Source organism: Triturus cristatus, chromosome 1_1 (assembly GCF_964204655.1).
Source record: "Triturus cristatus chromosome 1_1, aTriCri1.1, whole genome shotgun sequence".
NCBI classification, from domain to species: domain Eukaryota; kingdom Metazoa; phylum Chordata; class Amphibia; order Caudata; family Salamandridae; genus Triturus; species Triturus cristatus.
This window is the reverse complement of record NC_140579.1, coordinates 130058803-130084253: the sequence shown is the minus strand read 5'-3', so window position 1 is coordinate 130084253 and position 25451 is coordinate 130058803. Positions and strand designations below refer to the sequence as shown.

The 25451-nt window shown below is 43.9% G+C and overlaps 1 protein-coding gene across 1 annotated transcript; it reads right to left on the bottom strand.

Moving 5' to 3' along the window:
* On the bottom strand, nucleotides 1-25159 carry LOC146869781 (fish-egg lectin-like). Its single transcript, XM_085615114.1, has 4 exons — nucleotides 24770-25159; nucleotides 19233-19472; nucleotides 8330-8669; nucleotides 1-1076 (listed from the first exon to the last, which is right to left on the bottom strand). The coding sequence occupies exons 1-4, from the start codon at nucleotides 24819-24821 to the stop codon at nucleotides 932-934; spliced, it is 777 nt and encodes a 258-aa protein (XP_085471240.1). The 5' UTR covers nucleotides 24822-25159; the 3' UTR covers nucleotides 1-931.
* Nucleotides 25160-25451: the final 292 nt, after the last annotated feature.

Sequence of the window (25451 nt, the reverse complement as noted above, 5' to 3'; positions counted from 1 at the left end):
TATGATTAAATGAAGATTTTAATTGATTACTTTTAATGAAACTGTTCATTTACAACGCATGGCGAACATAGAGGTCTATGGGTGTAATGAAAGGAGAGCAGGAGAGCTTTTGCCAGAGCGGGAGAGACTGACTAAGAGGGGAATAGCAAGTGAGCTGGGTGAAAGTGAAAGATGAGCTGCTTTAAAGTTTATCAATTTTTTTTCAAAATCTTTTTTGCCCGCTACAACTGATTTTCTCTCCGCTGCCAAAGCAATAGTGGTATATCTACCACATTTTGAGTTTTTCACCTTGGCAATAAACATTCTTCACCAAAGTGCCTGCTTTTGCCGTGGGAGAAGCCACTTAATGGCGAGAACATCTAGGAGACAATTAACCAATGGTGGTTGCTGTTTGCAGAAGTTCCACCACCAAACGCTAGCCCTGAAATTGACCCTCAAAACATGAGTTCATTACTCACATGTCAGCTCTTCCTAAAAGGCGTGGGTGGGTGCTAGTGGCTCATGGACACCATGTTTACTTCCCCTAGCAGTCTTTCTCCACCAGACTTGGTGGTGGACTACAGGTCCTAGATTAGCCATTTAAATTGACTTAAACCTTTGTGGAGCGTAATTGTGGTAGAATGGTACACTCTTTTGATTTTAATAGTGGTCAAATAGTGTGTGATGTCACATTCTCCACCCCTGGCATTTTGGTAGATCAAGGTCTATAGTAAAGAAAAATAGGTGTAAAAAGGAGATAGGAAAAAAGTGAGCTTCTATGTGAAAAACAGCCTTTTATAGTACAATAGAATCAAAGAAATATGGAGAGGCCAATGAACAGCAGTGACACAGTAGAAGATGCTCAATTAAAGAGATGATCAGGAGAGGGCACTGATCCATTTTGTGCCTGAATCCGATCTGCTGCGGTTGAGCTGGTGGGCGCTCTTCTGCTTTACAGCTTGCATCTCAGGATCATCTGGTCCTTGGTGAGTGCCCACAGCAAGCCCAGGTCCTGTGACACGTGCATGAACGTATGGGTTTTGTACTGAAGCTGGGACCAAGATGTTCCAGTCGGGCTGCTTGGACTTATCCCATTCCTAAAAAACATTTGAGAGGAATTTTATTGAAGATTTACAGCTGACACAGATTCCGATTTAAAAACATTGAAAGCTGCGAGATAAGCATCTTTATTATTTCACTTTTTGTAGAGGGTTGTTACCCAACAGAGAAATTGCTGCTTTAGTCCAGTAAAGAGAAATGACACACTAAACAACATTTGCATGGTGCACCTGAGTGCTGAAATATCTGAAGTGACTTGGACTTCAGTGCCCTTAAAATCCAGCTGAAGGTGGGTGCTGTCAGAGACAAGCATCCTTGGTTGTTCAGGGTGTCACACATTAAAATTCATCCCATACTCCCATGTGAGCCAGAATACTGAGAGTTTGCCCTATCCCAGAATCACAAATTAATTTCTACGAATACTTAGAAAGTATTCTTTTTAATTTTTCTTTTTTAATTGATTTTCAACTCCATAGGAGGAATAAAAGTAACAGTCTAAAACATAACTGTCGTCGCACATAGTAATAGGCGCCCCCCCCCCAACTCCATGTGGTCCTTGGAGTGTATACAAGCTTAATAAATATTCTGTACAGCACGTCTGCAGTATCTCTGTATTATCTCATCCATGTCCCATACCTACGGTTTCATTTTTTCATTATTTTATGATTGTTTTGGGTATCACATCATCCCTGAGCCGATAGTGTGGTGATATCTATCCTGCCTACTAAGTGTATATCGTCTGTGTGTCTTTATCCAATAGGTCGAGCCCATAATATTTCCTCCATCTGTCCCATAACCTGTCGAACCTCCTTGGGCATCCTCTACCCTTGTATGTGATCCTTTCTGCTGCCATGTATATGCCCATTCCTGCCTTCCAATCGTGTATTGTCAGTGGGTCGGGTGCCCAAATGGCTTGCTATATCTCTTTTCGCTAGCACCATTCCTAATCTGCTGAGTATGAGCTTCAGTCTGTCAATGTCCACGTTGCTAGGAATTCCTAACAGTATAGGTTTCGGATCCATAGTAATGGTCGCCTGTATTACTTTTCTGAGTTCTCCTATGATCTGATTCCAGTAGATCTGAGTGACTGGGCAGTCCCATATTGTGTGGTAATAGTTTCCCCGATCTTGTCCACATCTAAGGCACTTCAGGTTGTCAGCCCTCCCAATCCTGTTTAGTCTGACCCGGTCGTAGTAGGCTCTGTGAAGAATTTTATATTGGATAAGGCGTAGTTGTGTCTTGATTGCCACCTCCCTGGGTGCATCAAAGGGCCTCCCAATCCACATATGCCATGTCCCCCAGATCCCCTTCCCATGTGTTCCTAATTTTGCCTAGATTGTCCTGCATGTTGTTATTTAGGGTTTTGTATGCAACTTAGACTGCTTTAAGTATGACTTATTCTTGTAGTAGCCTTCCCTCCAGTGGTGCACATTCTGGTAGGTTTGCCCCATTTATACCCTCCACTAGCCATGCGTGTCTTAGTTTGGCATATTTGAGGATTTGGGGTGTTGAAGTGTGAATTTGTTGCATCGAGAGGGGAAGGTTTTAAGGGTATCTTGGTCTATAATATCCCCTAATGTTGAGATCCCTATGTTTTCCCATTCCCTGAATCCCATTATTTTACCCATCTCCTTTGGCCAGTTTCCTTTCCATAGTGGCGTTGCCTTAGTAAGTTTCTGAGCCCATCCCATTGTTTTGCATGCTCTCGCCCATGCCTCCAGAGTGGTTTGTGTGGCTGGGATCCTCCCCCTGACTCCCTTCCCTCCATAGAGATAGTGGAGGAATGTGAGTGGGGTCATTGTTCCTCATTGCAGCCTACATGTTGAGTCATCGCCTCCTGCATGTATCCAATCATTAATAGGAGTGGGATGCTCAGCCCAGTAGTAAGCTTCCACATCCAGCAATGCCAGTCCTCCATTGTATTGGTTGCGCTGCAGTGTTCGTAGTGCAATCCGTGGGTGTTTCCCCAGCCACAAAAACAAGCGCAGTTCAGCATCTATCTCTTGAAATATCGTGCGTGGGAGGGGGTGGCAGGCGTTCAGTAGTGCGTAGAGGAATTGTGGTAGGGTTTCTAATTTTAAACATCATCGCCCGGCCCATTATCATGAGCGGCAGGTTCTTCCATCTCTGGGCATCCTCTTTGAATTTAGTCAATATTCGTTGAATATTGCGTTGGCGACATATGCTGCTCTCAGTGGTGAGAAATATGCCCAAATATGTAAAACCAGAGGTCGCCACCTGTAGATCTCTCGGAAGCGGTGACCATTCTGTCATTGGGCGTGGGCTGTATATCTGTGATTTGTGCCAATTGACCTTATATCCCGCGTGCTGTCCATATGTGTCTATTGTCTGGAAGATGGAGTGGAAATCGTGGTGTCTGGACGTGTTATGAATAAGAGAATATCAATCTGCGTAGAGGGAAATTTTCTATTCTACGGTATCACCCGGGGTTCCCCTAAATCCCTGTATCTCCAAGCATTGTCTGATGCGGCAGGCCAGGATCTCCACTATCAGTGCAAATAGTAGTCGGGATGGGGGCAGCCCTGACTTGTCCCACGTGCTATGGGAAAATCTTGTGAAGTTCGTTCATTCACACTCAATGTCGCCCTGGGGGAGTTATATAATATCGCCACCCATTTCCTCAACTTTGGTTTCAGGCCAAACTTGGTCAAACCGGCCTCTAGAAAGGGCGAGTGCACAGCATCAAACACTTTCTCTGTGTCTAGGGACAGAAGTATATGTGGTGTGTCTCGATTCCTGGCTGTCATCATCCATTTATGGGTTCTACGGATGTTCCATCTAGTCGCTTGGCCGGGCAGAAATCCCGTTTGATCACAGTGGACTAATGTTGTTATAACACAGCAAAGTCTTGTGGAAAGAATGTTCGCAGGTATTTTCACCTCAATATTGAGGAGGGAGATGAGGAGATAGTATTCGCATCTGTCTTTTGGTTTACCTTCTTTGTGTATTGGTATAATTGTGGCTAGGCATAGGTCTAGTGGGAGGATGCATCAAACAAATGATTGATTGATTTAAAACAAATGCTGACTACTTTTAATTTGAAAAGGCTGATATGGCAATCAACAAAACAACTGGAAAAACTGAAATTTGTGGAGAATCAAATAAAATACGCCCATTATGAATTTCAAAATGCAAAATCAATGACAGATACTTGGTCTTATTTATGTTTAGCCTTAATAAGAAAATTTCCAGCAACAGCCTCAGCTAGGGGAAACCCCATTAAATCCACCTATAACAGGCGATACTCGCATAAGCTCAATTTACAAAGTAGTAAGGGCTGTATATAAGCAAACAAATCAAAACTCCAGTCCTGACAGAAAGTATTCTTTGAAATTTTGAGGAAAACATACAAACAGGAGAACTGGAAGGCCAAAGGGGCTTACCATTTGGAAATATGGCCAAGACTACATTGTGCTTGAAAAACAAACAATATTCAAGCCTTTTTGGAGAACCATTAACGATTTGCAGAACAGTTGCAGGAGGGCTAATAGTGCACATATTTCAGAATCAAGCTGGGACATTTTAATCTCTGGTCTGTATGGGGCCTGCACTGAAAAACGCACAGAACAATCCTTCCAGTAGAGCATGATAACCACCTCAAGCGACATAAACGATCATAAACTATCACCTTATGGGGAGTGAAAGTCCCTATAAAGAAAAGCTATAAACTAATAGGCATAATAAATGAGGAAATGATAACAACTATAGAAGGAATTAGATCATATGGAGCACCCAGCCCTAACGGCATCCCCAATGCAGTTTTTTTGTTGTTTTTTTTAAACTTGTTTTTATTGGCATTTAAGGTAATCACACAGCCAATGCAGTTTTTAAAGCAGACCCTGAACTGTGGGCAAGAATATTGACTCTGTTATTGGGAGAGGTAGTAGCAACAAAAGTGGCTCTAGAATCATGGCAAGGGAGTAATTTACATCCTATATATAAAAACGACACTCCAGATAATCCAGCTAACAATAGTCTTATAGCAGATGTGGAGAAGAAGGCCTTTGCATATTGTCTGCTTAAGACCTCAAAGAATGGGCAACATCATCAAATATTATAATCATCCCAGTACATCAATCAGGATTCTGGAGTGGACAGTCAACAATAACAAATCTACTATGATGGCGGAGAGGACAATATATAAAAAGCAGAAGTTATACATCTGCTTTGTCGATCTGAAAGCTGCTTTTGATACTGTCCCTCGTAAATTGATATGGTGAAAGTTGGTAGCATGGGGAGTACCGCAGAAATTACTAGATATGATAATACTCCTATATACAAACACTTGGGTCCAGGTAGAATTGGGAGACGGCAGCCGTTTGACAAGACGTTTTGAAACATTAATCGGTTTAAATCAAGTGTGTGTACTAGAACCATGTCTTTTTTGATCTATTAAGACTAATCTACCTCACCATCTGCAAAATATTAATGCTCATTCCCCTAATCTTTCAGGCTGTAACAGAAAATACTTACAATATGCTAACAATACTACTAAGCCATGCGCCAATAGTTTTACAAAGGCTTATAACATGATTTAATAACTATATCATTTTAAACCAATTACAAATGAATATAAAGAAAACCAAAAATCATGTCAATAGGTGGATCTAAATCACGAACACGAGAGTGGAAAGTTAGTGGAACAGGGATTGAAACGGTGAAGTCTTATAAGTATCCAGGTATTACATTTGATGATAGAGTGTCTTTTAAACATAATTTTAATAATTTAGAGGCAAAATGAGTACACTTACATTCGCTTTTAGAACTCTGCGTGATAAGCTTCTATTCCCCAGCTATGAACATTTAGTAAAGATTATGAAGGCAAAACTGATTCCTTCTTTGGCCTATGGATCAGTAAGCTTTCGAGTCAAGGACTCACAACTCTTGGATGAATTACAAATTAAAGCTTTTAAATCTACTTTTAAGGTTCAGAGAAACATTGGTCATGCAGAAACCCGAATGGAATTTGGCCTGACCAGCCAACATGTGGCGAAATGTGGTAAGACAATCTGCATTTTTAATAAGTTTGTATTCTATGTTTTTATCTGACCATGGCACCCATGCAATCTGTGTTGGCAAGAACTTACAAAATATGTTATACAAATGTTTGGAGAATTTATTTGACAGAGAACTTACATACTTTTAATCTTCAGCCTTTTGAATAACTGGATGTAAATAAAGCCCTAATTAGGCATCGCCTAAAACAGATCAACAAATGTATTATCTTTTATGCAGGACAAAGAGGCCTTAGCAGAAAAAAAGCATGCCTGAAACATTATTAATACATTTGAGAAACTTGAGCTCCAACCCTTTCTACGGGCTCATCTGCAACCGTATAAAAGGAACTTATTCCTTGAGTTAAGATTTGGCAGATTTCCAACATAGGACGGCACCCCTAAATGGATTCAACAATGGTCAGTAAACAGTTGCAGACTTTCAGTTTCTCTAAAGCATCTTTACTGTATACAGTGTGCGCCTGCCTTCGATTACTCCATATACGGCAAACTTTGATGAAACCATTATTTATAGAACATGGAGTGAGAACATGTCGTCAAGCCATAATTCTCTGTCTATCTGGAAGATCAATTTGTTTGACTGGCCAATCTACTAAGTTTATCCTTCTAGCTGTTTACATGCTGAATTCTGATTTAAAATCTATATAAATTGACATGGAGTGTAGTAAAAATGTTTAAACATTTTTTTTGCAAAGTAATAATACATACCATGGTTCTATGGGCAGTCATTTACTTATTCTAAGAACAGGTTTTATAATTATGTGTAGCAACTGAGACACTTAACTTCTCATTTGCACAATAGTACATACTGAGTACAGTTTAGTTAAACTCTCTTTTGGTACAATCCAATCACCAAATGGCATGCTTATTGTGGTCAAGGGTCTACCTCTGTGATAAAGGTGTGCATATGTGTTATTAATGTCCCAGTATGGCATGTAACTAATGAAGCATTTTGTGTCTAGTTGCATAGTGAGTAACGGTAATGGAAATTCTAATGGCACTAATTAACTGATATATTTTAATTCCATATCATTAATGAACTGGGTTCTACACATGGCATCACTGTTTTATTTCTAATGATTTTAATTAATCAAACAATAGAGAATTTTACTTTATAAAACTTAATAATATAAGATTCTGTTTTGAAGCCAACCTAGTATCCCAAAGTAAGCAGTGATAATGCGTAATGATTAAACTGCAGCCTATTTGTATGACGTAGTTGGCTTTTATTTCAGAGTGGAACCCAGTCATCTGCTGTGGAAGAATTGTCATCCAGACATTGGGGAAAACCTAGTAGCCAACACTCCTAAGTGTGACTGACAAACACCCTGTAAAACACTATGTCTGACAACAGGTGGAAAAAGTGGAAACCATTTTGAAGCGTTCAGTGTCATCTACAAAGGAAGGAGAGGCACTCTTTCTAGGGCTAGGCTAGTAAATAATGGACTTTCATACTATGTTTCACAAGGAGGGCCATAAATGTACTCAAATAATCACCTCTAAATCTACAGTGTAGACTAGTGAGGCGGAATCATTATTGCAAGACTTGGAAACTGTAATATGTTTAGACAATGTCCCGGTCTGTCCGGTCTGCTCACAGAAATGTAGTTTACAAACTGATACTTAATATGTAGGTCTGAGAGCAACGCTGTCGCAGAGAAAGAGTGGAAAAACCAGGTACTGTTTTTTTAGCAAGAAGTTTTTACTTTGAGAGGCGCATTTTGATAGCACGGAACAGGAACGGCCAAAGAATATCTCTCATTACATCTGAGCCTCCAACTTAATGTATTTATTGACCACACTTCTCTTGTTACATTTATGAGAATTTGAAAATGTGTAGAAAGGTGTGTGACACAGGAACAGGATGCTGATTCCCTGCAGAGCACCCGCAAGGGCCCTGGGAAGTCTCATGGAGAAGTGTGGTAGCCATGAAAGTCTCAGGAGATGTGAGGTTTCCATGATGTTTTTGTGCTGCTAAACTACTTTACTCAAATCAGCACTGCCAATTAATGCTCTACTAAATGACAAGCACCTGCCACCTTTCTTGCAGTGTCTGCACTGGGACTGAGCATGGTTTGGCACTGCAGAATACACACAGAAGTGAGGCCTGAGTACATATGCAGTGAGCCCTAAAGCACTGTACTAGAGTTACAGCTTTTAAAGGCACAAACTCAAGAGTAAACACTTGAAGTTAACGCTTTTTGGGGAGAAAAACGATCGCAATAACAAATCATGGAAGATGTTTCTTGTCATACCTGCGATATGCATCCCCCACGCTGTTCACACCGTACACAGAGCCATCACTGCCCACTTCAATCATGGAGAGCTTGCCTTCCACTTGCTGCCAACTGGAACCACTGCAGGAACTTGGTGTTACGGAAGATCGGTAATAGATGTCATCAACAGAGTTGACTCCCCAGCAGCCCAGATGGCCACAGCTGTAGTACTTCAGCTTCCCTTCAATATGGGACCAGGGAAGAGTCGACCCATCTTTGGTTGACACTGTTGCTTGGTCGTGAAGGCAAAAAATGTCATCATTCATGTTAGCACCAGAGATAAACTGGGCTCCACCTGCATCAATCTGCTTTAGAAGCCCTGGAAGTAAAATGAAGAACAAAATATGTGAGGACAACTGAAGATTAGGTGGACGGAACCCCTCCCTTCCAACTAAACATTGACTGCATCAATTGGAATGCATTTGAGGTGGGTGACAATATTAGACTATTGTGCTAGTGCAATGGCATACCTACCTCTCCGCCAGAGAAAGAATGGACTGGCTGACTTCCCTTCCCCCTCCTACCTTTGAGGCCATTTCCCTCCCCTCCAAAGTGTGCTTTGTTCCCCATTGGCCGGTATGTGTGTAGATTTGCTACACACTGCCCTGAAAACTGTTTCTGCAATGTGGGTTATGTTATAAAACTTCGTATCCATCAAGAGCAAATGGCATAAAAACCGCTATCAAGTAGGGTGTGAATCTGCAAATAACATATCTCAAACCATTCAGATTCTTAGATTATTTTAGAAAATCTGATATTTACTGACATTCCCTCAGAAACAAAAGTTATAAATGCACAAATATACAAAGATCAGAGTCTGTTATAAGAATTTACAGTGCAGATATTTTCCATCACACAGAAGCGGCTCTTCCACTAGGGTGGAGGAGCATGGCCCTACTGCTTTCTCGCAGTGCGAGTAGCAGAAATATAAAATTGTATTAACTACCATTTTATGTTTCTACCTCTCACACTGCGAGAAAGGTCAAGGGTTTGGTTGAGGGCGGGCCGGTGGGCGGGGCTGTTCTGCGAGCAGTGCTGGGCAGAGGAGGAGTGGTGTGCCTACTCCCAGGGCCGGACTGGCCCTAGCAGGCACTGGGCAATCCCCTGGTGCGCTGCACGGGTGGGGGCCGGTTTTGGGCCCCTGGGGAACATTTTTGTTACACGGTCGTCTTTGCAGCATAGCTGCAAAATCAGCCCTGTAACAAAATCGTCCAAAAGTCGGCCCTGGCAAAGAGCTCGGCGGCACCCCCAAACTCCGGGGGGCCTGCCGAGCACTTTGCCAGGGCCGGTTTTGGTTCCCAGTCCGGCCCTGCCTACTCCTGAGTGAGCATGACTGGTTTGGTTGACTTTCTGGGTCCACCCAAACCAGTCACGCGCACTCTGCCCTTTTCCATGCAGGCTGCCATGAGGGACCGGGCCGGCGGACAGGTATGTTTTTTTTATTAATGATTAATTATTAAATCTACCCGCTCCCCGTGACACCCCCAACCCGCCATTAATGCTGGCCGAGACTGCATATTTCCAAAGATTCTGAAAGAGTGACAGCAAGCCACACATGCCTTCACCACAAATGGCCACTTAATGCAGATAATGTTCATTTCGAAGGTAGGGGAAAAATAGGCCGTTTCCGGGGCCCCTCATATGAGGGACCTAAAGGCCGGCTATATCCCCTCTGTTCATGTCAAATTTGGTGTATATGCACCCAGTGGCTTGGACAGTTAATTAAAAGAGATCAACTCCTCCCCTCCCCCACCCCCCAGGGCAATTGCAGCCACTTTTGCACGTTTGCATGAAGGGCCAGGCCCTGTACTCCACCCTCCTGGAATGAGTTGGCATGGCGTTCAGCCGTGGCCAGCATTATCTGTCATATGTCAGGTCACGATCAGTGAATTGGGTGAGAGGAGAGGATGAGTTATAGTTCCCTTTCTGGTGCATTTCAGTGTTTTTCTAACAACACTGTCCCTTGAACTGAAGATTTTTTTAGATACATTTTGACTTTTTTAACCAATGCTATTTGTCTTCTAATTACTTTACCATACACTTTACTAAACAAAGTTTTTTCCGTGAAATTTTGGGTATTCATAAAAATATATTTGATCATTTGGCTGTAAGGTTTGTTCACTGGATGCGCTGAGTGGTCCTTGGGCAGTGTGCAGTTTCACTGCGAACTTAAATGCAGAGACTTTTTTTTAAAAACATATTTGATTGGGATGTAGTACCACCTGGGCAAGCGCCCGACATATACCATTATGAAACACAACAGTGCCAACTTACCAAATATGACAATATCATTGGCTACAATTTGTATATAAAGAAATAAAAATAGAAACCAAAACTTCACGCAAACTTTCCCACCTCACCCCCACTGGCGAGCATGCGTAATTGCAAATGTAAATCTTGAAAAGAAGGACCCAGATTCATACACAGAGACAATTTAACCCCTTCCACGCGTGGCAAATTCCACCGCGGTGCGAGGAGGGCGGGGCTGGGCGTGGCGCCCAGGTACTCAGGACGGCTATCGGCCATCATAAATCACGGTGGGTGTGTGCTCATGACGGCCGGGAGTCGTCCGAACTCCGCCCACTAATTATTTCGCCCGCACAGGCGGGGAATTTGCTGCGCGTGGGCAGAGCGGCAACGGTCGGACGGCTCCCAGCCGTCATGAGCACACGACTACCGTGACTCATGACGGCCGGGAGCCGTCCTGAGCATGGATGGGGTTAAGGCATGGGCAAAGAAGGCTCTGGCCCAGGGCCCCAGCCTTTCAGGGGGCCCCTGAAAGAGCCTGCTCTGTTTTGCAGAGGGTCTTGCCCTCATGACCTTGAATCATTTGTAAACAGATTGTTGTAAATAGTGTTTTTCTATCATTCATTTTTAATGTGTAAGAGTCTTTTAGAGACATTTTGCAGACAAAATGTGTTTTTGTTTCATGTAACATCTATATAAAAAGTTTATTTTGGATCGATACAGGACCTCACATATGAGAAATGAGAGGATGTGACAGAGATCATTTGCAGTAATGTTAGTGAGCTGCTGCTGTGTTACATACTAAAAACACACAACACTATCCCTGAATATCAGATGTACACATATTTGGAATTTGGCCAAAGAGGGCATGAAAGAGCTGAGACAGGATCATAAAATCAACGCTGGTCCGAACAGGGGCCCCCAAAATACATTTGGCCATGGCCCGCCAAATCCTTAAAAGTCCCTGCTTAGATGTTTTAATGATTGCCTCTGATGTTGGATCTGCAAATATGGCATGGTCCAGAGAGTCCTCAGTGTTTCATGGTTATATGGATTCCACAGGGCCACATATTTGGACCTAGTGCGCCCACCATAATTGTATTTTATTTTTTAAATGTAGGCTCTTCATTTTCTTGACTTCACTTTGGCTCTATCTTTTTCCTTTCAGCATTTTTTCTACTGCTTTGATTAAGTCCGCTGATACCATGATAAAATAATTAAAGGCAGCATCTGACTTTGGAATCTCCACCTTGTTTCTAGAGTCAAATAATGCCCCCCCTGAACCCTTATTTTCTGTCCGAATTGTATTACTTTGACACCAGATCCATGATTGTCCACAGATCTTTTTATAGCAAATGTGCAGTTGCTGAAGAAGAAAAGCTCCCTTGTCCAATCAGAGTTGGTTTTTTTTTAGATTTTACTCTCTTGCATCTGGGTCTGTAAATAATTTGGAACTTAGCTATCAAGATATACACAAAATTAACTCAGCAACGTTCTGTACAGCAAATATTTCTAAAACTCCGCTACTGATTTACATGAAAACCACGGAAAGGGCCTATGCCATGTAACTTTCTAACTTTACGTCGAATTTGGTGTAATTCTATTCAGTAGTTGTGTCTGTAGCAAAGTCTTCTCGGACCTAAATTAGAAACCTAGGGGCAGATTTATGAGGTTTTGCCGTAGGGAAGCGCAGCAGGCCTTCCTGCTGCGCTTCCCTACGGCAAAAGAAAAGGGCAGGGATGCGCCGTATCTAAAAAATGCGGCGCATTCCTGTCCTCTTCCCCTGCGCCGGCGCACAATGGGCTGCCTGCGCCAATGCAGGCACCTCTGCACCATGGTGCAAGGGTGCCTGCGTTGCGGAGATGAATATTTTTGTACAGGAAGGGAAACCTTTCTGTACAAAAATAATCACAAGAGGTTTTTCCTCTTTGTATGGGTGCTGCAGAATGCAGCACACATAGAAAAAGGAAAAACGAGGAGAAATAAAGATATTTCTCCCCGTTGCGCCTCCCTTACGCCTCCCCTGGGGAGGCGGAAGCTTTTGGCGCTGCCTCAGATTTACATCAGTTCCCTTTTTTCTGCGCCTTCAACGCGGATCAGGAGATCGCGGATCAGGAGATCACTAATCAGAGCTGCAAGTTTTCTTCACAGAGAAAAATAATTGCAGTACAATGTCCAAGCACTCGAGTTGTAAGCCCTGCAGAGACTGGGAGGGTGCAGATATCAATTACTGAACCCCCCCTCAAATTGACTCTGGTGCCTTGGGTCAGATCACGACTTGTGCTCCTGTGAATCCTGTAGAAGCTGCACCCTAAGATCATTAAAGAGTGTAAAATAAACCAAAACAGATACCAGTACTGATCGAATTTTGAAATACTATTCAGTATGCACTACATGAAAAATAATCACTTGCGATTTTACGTAAATGTGTTTTAATTGCGATTGCATAAGGTCATATTGTTCAAGCATTTGCTATTGCCGACCGCCCGGACAGACTGCACAAGGCGACATGCCTTCCTTTCCAAGATTAATAGATACAAGGACGTATTGCTTATTAATACATTGACAGGACCCAGGAGTCCATACGGATTTGCTTCCGCCCTGAGGAAGCCCCAGGCCGGATGGCCAACTAAATGGGGTGAAACACGTGTTGGCTGTATTTCTCTTGTTGCTCACCCACAAGAAAGTCACAATACTTTATGCAATCGCAATTAAAACACATTTACGTAAAATTGCAACTGCTTTCTCTGGAATTTTCACCGCAAATATCAACACATAATCAAGATTTGTCCTAACACCCACTTGAAACATTATTTCTATCAGTGGGGCGGGGGCTCGCCCACTGTTGAGGACAAATACCCAACTCATATTATACTCAATAATACGGTCACTAAGGGATTGGGACCCACTTTCCCCCTTCTTACTTCAAAATGAAAAATAATCACTGTAGCCTCGAGGAAATAAATTCCATTTCTTATTTAGAGATTTTTTATTACTAGTTCATTATCTTATGAAACAATGATTTCAAATAATTAGGAACAACATGAAAATGCAATATCAACAACACATTTTGAAATACATATTTACAATACTCTTCACGCCCAGACGACGGAGAACATAAAGATACATTTAAAGACATAGACATCACATAGACAAATGACTTCAAAAGAAGCAACACAAAACACCCCGTTTGCAGATGAGAAATATTATTCAGCTTTGTTCTCAAGTTATAATGGGGGAGCCAAACTGTTAGAAAATTCTTGTTAAACAGCCTCTGTGCTAACCACGATATTATTCTAATAATCTCAGGTCTTGAATCACAATGCACACGGGCAGTTGTTTAGAAAACACATGTTTGGCTGAACCTAAGGTCGACGCATTTCGAACCCCGCTCCAATTCATGGGGTTCTCATCAGGACCAACAGGCTTCGTACATTTACTGAGATCTGCCAATCTCTCTTAAGTCCATTCACAAAAGACCTCTATTTAGTCCATAGGGTCTTGGAAGTGGTCTAGTTCCCTTGTAACCGCTGAATTATTTCTAAAGAACCTCTAAATTGGAGAGACCATTGGTTTCTGTTCAACGGTTTCTTCTAATAGCCAATTCCGTTTCTGTACGTTTTCAAAAACTCGAATCGTGAGCTCCTGGCGTGTCTCTTCCTTCCTTTGCCTTTCCAAAAGGGTGGAACGCACCCTTTGAGTTTCCAAAAGGGTGGAAACGCAAAGGAAGGAAGAGACACGCCAGGAGCTCACGATTCGAGTTTTTGAAAAGGTTCGGAAACGGAATTGGCTGTTAGAAGAAAAGGATGGAGAATTTATGTTATTGTCTTGTTTATTGTTTGAATTTGAAAGGTCACCCATTTGCACTATATGTCATCACAGTCACCCATTGAATTGTCTGTGTAATTGTTATTGTGTTTTCTTTGTCAGACAGCCCCATTGATATTGTCTGTTTGTATAAAATTGTTTAAACAATTGGCAAGAAAAATAGAGAAACAAAATAAAATTATTTAATAAATATATATTATATATTTATTTTTTTATAAAAACGTACTGAGGTGTGGTACATTTATAAAGGTCTAGTACAAAATCACTATTGATTGTGAAATAAATAATCAGGTTCTGAACCAGTACCTCGTGGTACTTACCCAACGGAACCACTTGTCGCTTTATAGTGGGGATGAGCAGCAGACATTGTCAAGAGGAATTTGACTGTGTTGTCGGCGTTCCCCTGACATCAGACAACCCTTAGTTGTTCAGGTCTCCAATTGTGATATGTTTTTTAAAGGGGTTGACAAACCTGTATCCTCCAACCTCCTTTGGTGTGACTTAATGGAACCTTAACGTAGTAATTTCTCATGGCGACTCCACTTGAGCCCTTGCACGGTTTCCCTTAAGGATGTTGACTCTAAAAACTGTGTGTTTGGTAATTATTATTTCGGCCAGACAGGTGAGTGCGCTAGAAGCTCTTAGTTCCCGTCCAACATTCACCTCCTTACATCCGGACAAGTTGGTGTTGCGAACCAGTCTGCTTTCCTGCCAAAAGTAGGTATTCTTTTCCACTTGAACCAGTCCATCACCCTCCTGACTGGTTATCCACCTCTCCATCCCACTGAGGAGGAGCATTTGCCCGCTTGGATCCTAGGTGAGCAGTGAGCTTCTACCTAGTCAGCAGCAAGAAAGTACAACTGGACGACCAGCTCTTCATAGAATACTTTTGTGGCAATAAGTGCAAAGTGGTGCAGAATACGGCCCTATCCCAGTGGATCATCCTCTGCATTAAGACTTGCTCCCCTTTGGCCAGACAGAAATCTCTAGAAGGGATTATGGACCAATCCACCAGGGCCAAATCTACCACTTACACTCTTGCAAGAGGAGTGCTAATTGCAGAGATATGTAAGACAGCTACGTGGACATCTACACACTGTCTCCAAATATTACTGCCTGGATTGGGAAGTGCACAAGGACTGCCACTTCACCAGGTCTGTCTTACAGGGCTTCCTTGTATAACCATCCACCAGCTCCTCCTAAAGTAAGTTATATCGTTGTAATCTAATCTACAGATGAGAAATCTGCAGATAGAATTATCCATGAAAAGAAAAGGTTACTTACCAGGGGTAATGATAATCCGGGTGGATACTCTATCTCCTTGAAAATTCATCACCTGTAGAGTTATCCGATGTGCCAGACTGGATCCGGAGCATTCAAAGTTCTCAAGCACAGTATGCTTCTGTGCAACCTCCATGCTCCACTGTCTTGCCCGTGTGCCACAGTGTTTTTTAAATATAACACACAAATTCTGTCCACGGGAATTTGAGCACTTTATGTGAGCACCAGTTACATTACACAAGATCACACTCATTTCTTAGAGAAGGGTAGGTTAAGTGATGTGCCCAGGACCAAAGAATATTGAGGCCGCACAAGAACTTGTACCTGGTTCCAGTACCAAAGTTGGTAGCCTTGATCCTAAAGTCACGTCATTTACAGTGGCCTGAAGAACAAGCAGGTTAATTACGATAACCATACAAAGTTTATTGGAACAGTAGGCATTGTGTAGAAAAGGGAGGCGAGTGGCTGATTAATCACTGCGCAAGGAAGGAATCAGTCATTTAACATGAGATGCCACAAAATGCCCATCAGTGCTCTGGAGTGTCTATTTTGACTGATGAGATGGAACTGTGGAACTTACACCAGAGTTACCAGCAGAAATAACGCTGATTCAAACCAAGTAGCTGTCAGCATTGAGAATTGCTCAAGAGATGACGTGCTAAGTTTGTAAAGAAACTGAAAAACTGCAAGGCACCAGAAAGACATGGAATAACTAACCAGGCAATCTAGATGCTCCCAAATACACAATGAATCATCTTGCTGAGATCATTACAAGTCCTGGATTTAATATCAACGCATCGACTGGAGTAGTGTTTCTGATTATAGCCAAAGCATTTTACAGGGTATGGCACACAGGTCTACAAGCTCATTAAGATCGTTTGCCAGCGACCCAGTAAACCTGCTGGCTACCCGGCATAATGCGCCTTTCATGTTATGGTACGAGAGGAGTGCTCAACAGTACATCCTATTCTTGCTTGAGTGCCTGAGGGAGGGATCAATTCTCAGCCCATTTATCTTAAATCTATTTACATATGATATTTCCAGACACTTAAAGAAAGCAGACCTTTTCTTTACACTGTTAACGTAGCAGTCATCTCAGTTTTTTCAATGAAAAGGGAGTGGCTAAGAACCTAGAAACATTCCTCATCAGAATCTCTGGAATGTATTTAGAATGGAGATGATGTAATGATCTTACATTAAATTGGCTATTGTGCTCCGTGTATTGTGTATGTTTAGCTGAGAAACTGGCTCCATGGTTTCCTATTAAAATGTAGAATGTTTAGATTAATACCTCTTTTGACTGCCTGGCTGAAAGCAGATGCTGTCTGCCCTGATGAAGAGCTGTCAACTTCCTCCTGAATTTTATTACTTTGCAACAATTGGCGACAAGTTGTAGAGGTGTATTTACCATCATAGCAGCACATGGACAATACGATCTCTATTTATGGACTCAACTTCAATTTCCACGTGTGACTATGGTTGCCCGTGTATACTTTCAAGGAACCTTTTTGTGATAACAATCGATGAACTAGTACAACTACTGAGGACTCGCTTACCTTTCATTTCCACCTTTGCCCATTTTGGGATCACTCGAGGACACAGGGTCACCGGCTTGAGTGCACTGTTTAATTGGCTAGTGGAGCATTTATAAGCGTGTCACCTTTCTCATGCTCGTGAGCACGGAGGGACTGGTTCAGGTGTACTACGTCCTGTGTCGAGTGTGCGGATGTGCTTTTTCATTGGATGATTGCTCTAGAGTACGGATCAAGTGTATCACGCGCTCTGACTGCTGCTGGAAACTGCGATCCATTCTATTGGATGTCGGTTGTCCGAGGAATAAACTGCAATTCTATTGCAAAAGTGATCTTATCTTCATGTTCACTAGAAAATGTTTCCTGCTTCTTGTTTTTAAAAAAAAATGGATTGGTTGTACTGGGAAATAAGTCCATTGGACATCATTTTACACTGGTTGTTGGGCTGTTGTTATTACAACTCGTTTACTTTGGCTTATAGGTATCTGTGTGCCTGAAGGCTTTTTCCTCTATTTCTTTGGAGAGTGAAATATACATCATGCAGTGAAAGCAAGAGGCAATCACGGTGGGGCAAACACCAGTATCAAGAGCTTGATGGTGTTTTCAACGCAGTGAAATATCCGCAAATCGTACTAGTGAGTGGAAGCAGTCAGCTGTCAGTCAGGAAGGCTTGGGGCCTTTCAGCCAGTGGGTTGCGGCTGCTCCTAGATTGGACACTTTAAGAAATTGAAGGGCTGAGTGCACTGAGCCAATTAAACATTCAGGTGCAGACACCTGGTGGATTTCCTGGTGTCACGCTAAGCCCCACGGGCCTTGAGTGGCAGTAGGAGGAGCCTGACCACTTTGAGGTAGCTGCAGTTTGATTACAACCAGTGAGCAAGGGTGGGCAGAAGAGACTTTTGTAAGTACCCTCCCAAAGTCCTACTGGTGAGAGGAAGCACAAGTTATAGACCACCGCTTATGTGCCTCGCTTGGGTGTTGCTAATGGAACCTGTGCCATTGTGACATGAATTCCTTTATTTGCAGAAGACTTTCCCGCATTGTACATGTGAGAAAGCCTGCTCTGGTACTCCGGGGGTGCTTTAACAATGTCAGAAAAATCTGGGTGTGAGGACCTCTTCCTTACAGCAAGAACTTTCAATATGTTTCAATGCCAAGTACTCTGCCTGCAAAGAGCAGGTGTGCCAGAAAAAGGAGGAACAGGGGGAGACTCCACAGTTCATAAGTGGTCTGGTTGATTGGTGGTGCCGGCAGAAGAATCATTGGATCGTGCTTGAAGTGGGAACGTTTGTTGTAGTTTCAGAGGTTTTGAGAATGTCAGGGGCAATGGAGATGGTGTAACGCACAGATTGGAGGAGGGCTGAAGATAACAGAGAGCGGCCTTTTAAAGTCACAGTGCGAAGGGAAGGACCCTGCTGGACCCAAAGGCTGGATGGGCCTACATTAATCTAACTCCAACCACTGCAGGGTGATTCCACATGGCTAGTCTGTTTCATGTCTGTCTCTGCCGTTCAATCAAGGCTAGTGATGGAGTGGGGTTCAGTAGAGTGCAGAGACTACTCACGCCAGACAAGACAGTAAGTGAGTGGTGCACGCATTGTCACTACTGTAGGGATATCAATCCGAGAAAGTAAAAGGGGTAGGTAGCACTGCATATCTTAGTCCTGGGAAGGGGTTATAGAAAAGAATTAAAATGTATTGTTGCTCATAAAAGGGGCTTGTATCAAGAACTACACACTGTGCTGGCCATATTCTCTTATTTCTTGTCAGTTCTCAATGCCTTCCATATTATCGCTCGAGAAGCACTTTGCATAAAAGTTTAAGACCTTACCTTTTTTTGCATAAAAGGTTGAGACCTTACCTTATCGGACTGCTCTGCTCCCCTTCGTGTACGAAAGCGCGTTGAGGCTTTGCAGCTTATGGGGATTCGCGAGACAGCCACCCATCTTAATTTACAAATTCATTCAATAGCAGTAACCTTGACTTACACTTACCATCAGTCTGGACCCAGTCTCCGCCCACTAGTTTGTAGATGTTGTTGTTTTTGTTCACGCCCCAGACTCCAGCAGCCCCCGTTGTCACGTGCTTGAGAGCACCGTTGATCTTTGTCCAGCCCCTACTGTAGAGGGTGTAAATGTTGTCGTTTGCATTCACTCCGAACACCTGCCCGTTGCCGGCATCGATTTGTTTGAGAGCTCCGGGCACCTGCTCACAGTTCAGTTGAACAGTCTGACCTAGAAGTGACAGTTCAAGAGATATAAGTTTTAGACCAGGTTAATGCTGGTGATGTTATTGGAACATCTGTGTAAGTCCTTTATTAATGTTCTTTTTTGTGAAGGATCATTGATTCAGTTTAATGTTCATGGAAAGTTCAAGGATGACAACTCTAAGTCCACCACTGCCAGTTCGCCCAGTGGTGTGACCCCATTGGCTCCAGGGAGAGGTGGTCTTATGTTTATGGTAACTTACCCCAGTTTGCAAGGAGGCCATTATGGTTTGGTCAGGGAAGCCAGTGTGGATAAAATTGGGTCTGCGCAGCCAGGAGTCAGTTTTGTAGTGTCTCTGGGTAGTGCCCATCTATATCTCTCTCTACCGCCTGACTCCACTGACATGCAGTAGTTCATTTTACTCTTACACGCAGAGACCTCCTTTACTCAGAAAGCAAGTTGGCTGAGAAGAAATGTTGGCAACCTCGCTGACTGCTGCTGAATAAAACGAGGCAGCAGATGTAGTGCTGCTGGAAGTTAGGCAACACCATATGTACGCTGTGCATGGGGGAAACCTGGTACACACCTGTGAGTGTAAGTGTGGTGGATGCGTCTGGCGTAGGGCCAGACTATTGCATGCATAGCATAAAACTATAAAAATATACATTTCTCTTGTGTTGTAGATCTCTTTCCCTTTAAGGAGAGTTAGTTCTCCTCCCCTTTTTGGAGGATGTATGCATGCACTCCCCTTTATGGGATGTTGTGATTCTTCTCCCCTTTAAGAAATGTTTGTTTGACGTCAGCACAAGAGTGTCGAGCCTAGCCTGAGAGCCCAGAACCGGAGCCATGCCGTACGATCTGCCCTTCCAACAGAGGCGCATCTTCTGTGAGAGACCTTAGTGGAGTTTCGGTCCAGGACAGCTCCTCCTGCCTTGATAGCTGATCTTCCACACTATGTCAGCAGTCCCCAGCCACATACTGCACTGTCTGCATATCAGCTATTTTTCCTCTTCAACATGGGGTTGGGTGTGCTTGGCTTGGGGGTCATTTTGCAAGCAGACCAGTCTGAGGATTGGACACATTTGTTATTTGTTTCTAATGTTTTCTTCACACTTGTGCTTTAAAATGCTACATTTGGATCCCATTTTTAAACAATTTGCAGTAATTATGTGGCATAAAAGCCACAATTTTAATCAATTTTTTTTAGAAATTTCTTGCGGGTTGAGAACCCTCCCGCACCCTCCTTTTACACTTCGGGCTCGCTCGCTTAGCTCGCTCATTATACTAGGGTACAATAAATTATGCCTCACCACTTACAAAATCCACCAGCCTCCACTGCATGGCAGTGATTTGTGTACAAAGAAGCCTGCATTGTGCGGCCGGAGGTCTCTTGACCCTAATGTCACGTGCTGTTTGGCATTGCTTGCTCTTTACTGGTGCGACGACATCAGGCAAGGTTCTGGTGGGTTATTTCTGATTTGACTGGCTCTTTTTCACACAATGCCTCCTAACTTCCGTGCATGGGTAACTGGTGGCCTCTTGCGCAGAAGCATTGTGTTAGACAGTCTCTCGCTTATACCTACAAAGCGTTTCACAAGCATCCAGCTGCACTAAAAGGCCTTTCTTTCAACCCTCCACGTTGTTATGATTTCCCCAGCCAGGGAAACATTGCTGGTGCATAACTAAGTGCTTTATTACTGATGTTTTGGAGCCCAGTTCATCACACATATTCTTCTGTGGTGGGTTACTTCCTGTTGACTTACTCCTGCATTTCTGAGTTATCAGGTTACACCATTTGCAAATTGCACGTGTGACCACAACCTAGTCTGTAATCTTTTCTGTCTGACATACACACTTCTTCCCTCTGGTGAATCGCACCTGCACATCTTGAGAGAAGCCAGTGTTCTGAGAAGGGCGGGGAAGCACGTGTTTTGCAGGCGCAGCAGGAAAACACCTGACACACACATCAGTAGTCGGCAGGTCCTGCTTGTGCACAGGAAAACTATTTTATTCTGCTTGAATTACACCCTAGACGCATTCTGGGTGTGTCTGTGTGCTGGACCGATGTCTCTGTGTCTAGCGCTTGTACACCATAACATCTCTACCCACCAGAGTGAAAGTGTCATCCTTGTGAAATCCCTGCCTTTGGACATCAAGGACAAAACAAGCGATAGGGTCAGTGCTAACTTTGTAAAAGAAAGAGTGCGGGTGCATGGAGCACTGCTCAGAAGCCCGCAGTGTGAGCTATTAAACGTTGGTGCACCTCCTACGTAAGTAACAGGAAATGTAAAAAGAATTAACATAGCCATCGCGAGACCTATTGACCTGCCATCAGCTGCTGGCTGGTCATTGCTTCTCTGAACACCTGCCTTGCTTTGAGGTTAATAAGGTTTCTTTGGGAAGAGCAACCAGTCCCTCTCTCTCACTCTCTCGGTCACTTTTCCCACCTCTCTCATGTGGTTGACTTCAGGTCTTCAAACACACCTTCTTCCCGTGCCTTTTCAAGATTTCCGGCCCTCAATCCCACGTTCTCCTCCTAATCTTGGGGTCTCCTCTGCTTACACAGGTGCTCCTTATTTATGCATCTGTTGCACGCGCTCCTCTTCTTTCTCTCTTCCTCACACACTCTTTCTGCTCCTCTGTCTAGAGTTCTTTCGGCACTTTTATACAAACGACCTATACCACTCTCTCTTCCTATCTATTCTGTGCATCTCTCACCTCTAGCTAGCCACCATGCCACATAATTCCACTACCCAAATCCACACCACACCACAGAATTGCATCCTGCACAATTCCACAACTAACAAATCCAATCCAAACCACATAATTCCACTCCACACCACATACATCCACTCCAATCCAGACCAAAACACATGGCTAAAAGACATTGTCATTTACAACACCAATAGTTCCAACTCTTGCAAATGCGAGACCTATTGGAATTGCCAATGTTTGTTTTTATGTATTATGATAGGCAGACGCTATGTCGACACACAGGAGAGTATGAAATTAGAAACCCTATCTTAATAGTGGAAAAAATAGTAAGCAGTCTAAATTGGGCACAGACTTTTTTTATGGAATATTCTATACCATATAGGAATTACAGCAGCACTGATCCCTCTCGGTGGTAATATACGACCGTCTCTATGATCTGATGATCTAGTTGTTGGCTGGACACTAGGGGAAATATTTGCTCTGGAGGAATCCACAGCTGCACAGATGCACACCTGGCACCGCTCTCACATGCAAATATGGTGGGGGAACCATGACTGGGTGGGAGAACCGGGCGGGTGGTTTTCCTGCTGTGCTCAAACCTAAATGACCTCCCTAGATATACTGGAGAATTTATAAATGGTAGACACACAATGAGCTAAGAGAAGATAGACACAAAAGAGGGCCTACAGGAGCCTGAAACACTGGGGGCTCTGCACACAGTCAAGGGGTCTCAACAGAGGCAGACACTCTCAGGGGCGCTGGGGACTAGATGCATGATGGGGCTCAGGGAAGACCGACCTAGATTCTCACACAAGATGTTTTAGGATAGCACAGTTCCATGGTTATCCAAATTCTCAGGTGTGGGAACTAACTAACACACAGTACTCAGGTAGATACATCAAGTAGATACATAAAGAACATTGCCCTGAATGGATAATGTGTACACGTTTCCAGATGGACATTCTATCATCACAAATCGTGGAGCATGCATGTGCTAGCTTTCGTGCTGTTATGTGCAGAGTAGCGGCTGTTTCTGGAGACCTTCCTCTGTGTGGGGAGGTATTTCTGCATCCTTTCCATCTGTCAGCAGCTGCTCTGCATAAACCTGGGTCTAATGAAAGCCATATTTGGAGTTCTGGCAATAGTCCCCAACAGGTATCAGTCACTCGTGTGTGAGTGAGTGTGCTGCCAGATCCCCTCGATGTGTAAGGCTCACTTGTGGTGAGTGAGGCTGGAGGTCTGGCAAACACACACGCACACAAAATGTTAAGCGGTTAGATATTGATAACTTGTCACAGCGCCAGACAGGCCCTGGCGGGCACCGGGCATTTCCCCGGTAGGCCCGAAGGGTGGGTGCCGGTTGTGAACACATATTGGAGGATCTGGCAGAGATGAATACAAGGTGGGCGTATACATGGGAAGACTTTGAGGAAGCAGAACTTCTTGGAGCTAAGGAGACAGGTATACAAGATTGCGATAGATAGAACGCAGGAGGCTACGGGGGTGGTGAGGAATGGAAGTGCTGAGGACAGACAAAAAGGCAAGAAGGCTCTCGTGAAGTGGACATATAGGGGGGTTTGAGACAGAGGGGCACCCAAGAGTACTTGGGGAGACCAACATTAGATATGGGAAGAGGGAGATGGGGGGAGATGGGGGTTGGTGGACGTTCAGGAAGGGGGTTCCGACAGAAGTACAAGGAGGGAAATAGGCCCATGAAACGCGTAGTTGAGAAAGAAGGCAACATTTAGAGTGTATGGGGAAAATGTGCGTGTGGGACTTGCTAGTGAAGATAAAGGCAAGAAGAGAGGTTCTTTGTGAAAGGCAGGCACGCTGCTCTCAGCGAGATAGACAGCAGTGTGGGTGAGGAGAGAGACTAACACAGTCTCAGTGAGACAGGCATTACAAGAGCTTAGACGCATAGAAGGTCTCGGGAAGGCAAGTTTCAGGAGAGCTGAGACGAGAGAGAGAAGCCGAGGAGAGCTTTTGCGAGATGGTGACACTCTAGGCAGTGAAGAAAGTGGTGAAATAGGAACGAAGGGGCAGATTTACAAAGAAGACCAGCACACTGGCCGTACCACGAAAAGAGAACAGAAAACAACACATTCAAAATACTTCGGGGCAGATTTACAAGCCCCTTGCGCCACTTTTGCGTCACTTTTAACATGGGGAAAGTGACGCAAAAGTGGCGCAAGGGGCTTGTAAAGCCCCTTGCGCCACTTTCGTGTCCCTTTTAACATGGGGAAAGTGACGCAAAAGTGGCGCAAGGGGCTTGTAAATCTGCCCCGAAGTATTTTGAATGTGTTGTTTTCTGTTCTCTTTTCGTGGTACGGCCAGTGTGCTGGTCTTCTCTGTTCTGCGAATGACCTGTATCTCTCGCCAACGTATGTTTATGCTCTGTGCTCTGCACTTTCACTTCCCTTTACACCCATTAAGACCACGTTGGCACTATGCTAAAATCTGTCTGTCATGCCAGCCCAATCAATGTTTGATCAAAATTTATGGCTTGTTCTTTCTCACCGTTCAGGCGCTCCGAAGCCAGGCTGGGTGGCGTTAGCGCTGTACAAGACAACAAATAAATACAGATGTGCATTGACCGGTGTCCGTCTTACCTGAGCAGAGCGCCAGCAGGGGCATAAACAGCAGCGCACCGGAGAGGCTCATCTTCAGCTGTCTGTGAGTTCTTCTGTCACTGCAGAGGCCGCTGATAGCAGAGACGCCGGCGCGCGCGCTTAAATACTCAACACAGGGGGAAGGGGGGAAAGAAGGAAGGTGTATGACATGTGGTGATGTTTCTTTGAGTCATCTACCATCAAAGGTAGAAAGGCCTACTCCGTTTAGGGCGGGGGTGAGGCCCGTTGGTTTCGAGGAAGTCTTGGAGCCTGGCCAACAGCTCCGGGAACATCCTAATAAATCCGTGTTAAATAAATATCCCATCCGCGTGCGGTTGGGTGACACCCGAGGAAATAGTATGTTTGCGCAACAAATGAATACGAGTCAGCGCGGAGCCTCAGTACAGGGACAGGTGAACATTGGCCAGGTGAGACTCTCCGTAAAATACAGATTTCCGAGAAGATACAGCCCACTAAGGGAAGGTCAAGTAATTAGTTGGAAATCACAAACAGAAACAACGCAAAAGAACAAGAACAAACAAGAGTGACCGGGCGGGGAAGATTGTGTTGGTGGCAGAAAGAGGCGGGAGCCGGGAGGTGAAATTAAGATTGTAGAGACTTTCTATTCAGCAATCCTATGGTTCGGCGGCGGCGCCGGACCTTCGTGACAAATGTGGCCCCA

Excerpts from the sequence above, each read along its gene's own strand:
- LOC146869781 (XM_085615114.1), bottom strand. The coding sequence starts at position 24,821 with ATGAGCCTCTCCGGTGCGCTGCTGTTTATGCCCCTGCTGGCGCTCTGC. Across the intron at positions 8,670-19,232 it reads AGACTGGGTCCAGACTGATG|GGCTTCTAAAGCAGATTGAT; the intron begins GTAAGTGTAAGT and ends TTTTACTTCCAG. Across the intron at positions 1,077-8,329 it reads GTGGGGGATGCATATCGCAG|GAATGGGATAAGTCCAAGCA; the intron begins GTATGACAAGAA and ends AATGTTTTTTAG.